The 2,857-nt window shown below is 43.2% G+C and overlaps 1 protein-coding gene across 1 annotated transcript; it reads left to right on the forward strand.

Annotated features, from left to right (window-relative positions):
- Positions 1 to 308: 308 nt before the first annotated feature.
- On the forward strand, positions 309 to 1,049 carry LOC140888027 (uncharacterized). The gene has a single exon (XM_073295701.1). The coding sequence runs from the start codon at positions 309 to 311 to the stop codon at positions 1,047 to 1,049; it is 741 nt and encodes a 246-aa protein (XP_073151802.1).
- Positions 1,050 to 2,857: the final 1,808 nt, after the last annotated feature.

The raw sequence follows: 2,857 nt of genomic DNA on the forward strand, positions 1-2,857 counted from the left end.
CCTTGAGGATTTTATTATACAGCAGGATTCGATATAGCTGTATAATGTTTACTGTTTAAGATTTCGATTTGGTTGTATCACTACAGATTTAAGCCTGGATTATATTACTAAGCTGATATGTAAATTATGGATTATGTTTCCGCACGTTTTTACTCTGTTAAGTATTTTGCTGTATTAAGTTTAATGCATGCTATTAGTTGCTAGTTAGTAGGTGATTCCATGCAGGGTCACTACAATGATGGATACTAAATTCCCTGGTATGTCTTTCATGAACAACTTTCATAGCTGTGAGGCTAGACGTTCTTGGTATGTCTGATCAAGTTATTCATGTCTCAGTTGTGTGCCTTCATTCTCAGAGAGTATTTTCAGCTTCTTTCATCTATGGCAGGAATTCGATGGTGGCAAGGAGGCCTCTTTGGGATTTTCTGATCAACCATGGGGAGAATATTTCCCTCCCCTGGATCCTGTTAGGGGACTTTAACTGTGTGAGATACCCTCATGAGAAGTTGGGTGGCATTCCTATTGTCCCGAGAGATATGGCAGATCTGAGAAATTGTATCAATCGGTTGGAGCTCTCAGATGTGAATCATGTTGGTTGCTACTACACTTGGTTTAGCCTGGCTGTTTCTTCTAAGCTTGATCGAGTTATGGTCAACCATCATTTCAGTGAATCGAATTTGGATGTATTTGCTGACTTTGTGGCACCAGGTTGCTTTTCTTACCATACTTGTTGTGTGGTTTCCATCTTCAGGGATAGCACTCGTCGTGCCACACCTTTTAAATTCTTCAATATGTGGGCTACCCACCCGGATTTTCTACAGTTAGTCAGGAGCAACTGGTGGTTCAGTGGGGGTGGCACAGCACAATTCCTCCTCAAGAAAAAGCTACACGGGATGAAAAGAGTGCTGAAACAGCTTAATGAGCGTCATTTCAGTCATATCTCTAGTCGAGCAAAGCGTGCGAGTGAGGAGCTTGCAGAGGCCCAATCTAATGCCCTTAACTCTGGAGTTATAGACAACTCAATTGTGGCTCTTAGGAGAAAAGCATAATTCCTTCTTGAAGCGGAGCGCTTGTTTCTCTCCCAAAAGGTCAAATGTGAGTATCTCAAACATAGTGACAGATGCTCCAAATTCTTCCATGGTATGATAAAAAGGAACATCAAGAGAAATAAGATTGTGGCCCTCACTCTCAAAGATGGTTCCACATCCATGGATCAAAATGAAATAGCGGATGAATTTGTGAATTTCTATCGGGCTTTGTTGGGCTCGAGTTTGGAGAGAGATACCTTGGATACTTCCCTTGTTGCGCCTGGTCCGAAGGTGGAGGAGGCCAGCTGGGAGGGATTAATTAGAGATGTGAGTGTGGAGGAAGTCAAGAGTGCTCTGTTCAACATTGAGGATGACGAGCTCCAGGCCCGGATGGTTTCGGGGCTGCTTTCTTTAAGAAGGCTTGGTCCATTGTTGACGGTGATGTTATTGCGGCTGTCTTGGAATTCTTTAGGAGTGGTAAGTTACTCAAACTGTGGAACCACGCTTCCATTGCGCTGGTGCCAAAGTCAGACCATGCCACTACAGTCAATGAATTTAGGCCAATATCGTGCTGTACAGTGTTCTATAAAATCATTGCCAACATCCTGACTAATAGATTAGTGGATGTGATTGAGCCTTTGATTAGTCAAACTCAAGCAGCATTTGTTCCAGGTAGGTCAATTGTGGAAAACATTCACATGGCCCAAGAAATGCCGAAGCATTATGCTAGGAAGAGAGGTTCTTCCCGTTGCATCTTAAAGATAGACCTCCAAAAACCCTATGATACGGTTCACTGGGAATTTCTACTGGATACTCTACGCTTCCTCAATTTTCCCCCTCGGTTTATTGATTGGATTATGGAGTGCGTAAGCTCTACCTCCTACTCCATTTCATTAGGTGGACAATTGTTTGGATTCTTCAAAGGGGCCAGAGGTCTTCGCCAAGGGGATCCTTTGTCTCCATTCCTCTTTGTGTTGTGCATGGAATTGCTCTCCAGATCCCTTCTCCATGCCTCTACGCTGGCAGATTTCCAGTTTCACCCTAGGTGTGATCACTTTAACATCACCCACTTGGTGTATGCTGACGATTTGCTGATTTTGTCAAAGGGTGATGTCTCAAGTGTAAAAATCGTCCTGGATTGTGTTAGTAAGTTTGGGAAGATGGCTGGCCTCCATGCTAATGCGATGAAATCCAATCTATTCATGGCAGCTGTCAAAGAACCAGATCTCAATGAAATCATTCGGTTAAGTGGGTACCAGATTGGATCGTTTCCTTTTAGGTACCTTGGTATTCCACTTTCCGCTGGCAGACTCAGGGAAGGAGATTATAGTGGCCTGGTTGATGGGATTGCAAAGAAAATAGCCTCTTGGCCTAGACATACTCTATCCTATGCAGGGAAACTTGAATTACTTCGATCTGTGGTTCAAGGGGTTGAGTGTTATTGGCTCTCTGTTCTCCCTATCTCTTGTGGAGTCATTGACAAAATTGACAAAATATGCAGGACTTTTATGTGGACTAGCAAACTTCTTCCGATCGCTTGGAGGAAAGTTTGCTCTCCTTTGGAGGATGGGGGTTTGGGTCTTCGTGACTTGAGAATTCGGAATAAGACCCTATTAGCTAAAACACTATGGGACATTCACAAAAAGAAAGACACACTATGGGTGAAATGGATCAACCATTACTACTGGGATAACTTAGAGGAATGGAGAGCTCGAAAAGATGACAATATCCTCATCAAGAAATTGGTCGAGCTTAGATATGAGCTTGTCGTTAGATTCAACGGTTGGACTAATGCAGCTTCGCAATTGGATACTTGGTTTCAAAAGAGG

Source organism: Henckelia pumila, chromosome 3 (genome assembly GCF_033568475.1).
Source record: "Henckelia pumila isolate YLH828 chromosome 3, ASM3356847v2, whole genome shotgun sequence".
Lineage (NCBI taxonomy): Eukaryota > Viridiplantae > Streptophyta > Magnoliopsida > Lamiales > Gesneriaceae > Henckelia > Henckelia pumila.

What these genes read in the sequence shown, in the direction of transcription:
- LOC140888027 (XM_073295701.1), top strand. Translation starts at nt 309, where the DNA reads ATGTCTGATCAAGTTATTCATGTCTCAGTTGTGTGCCTTCATTCTCAG.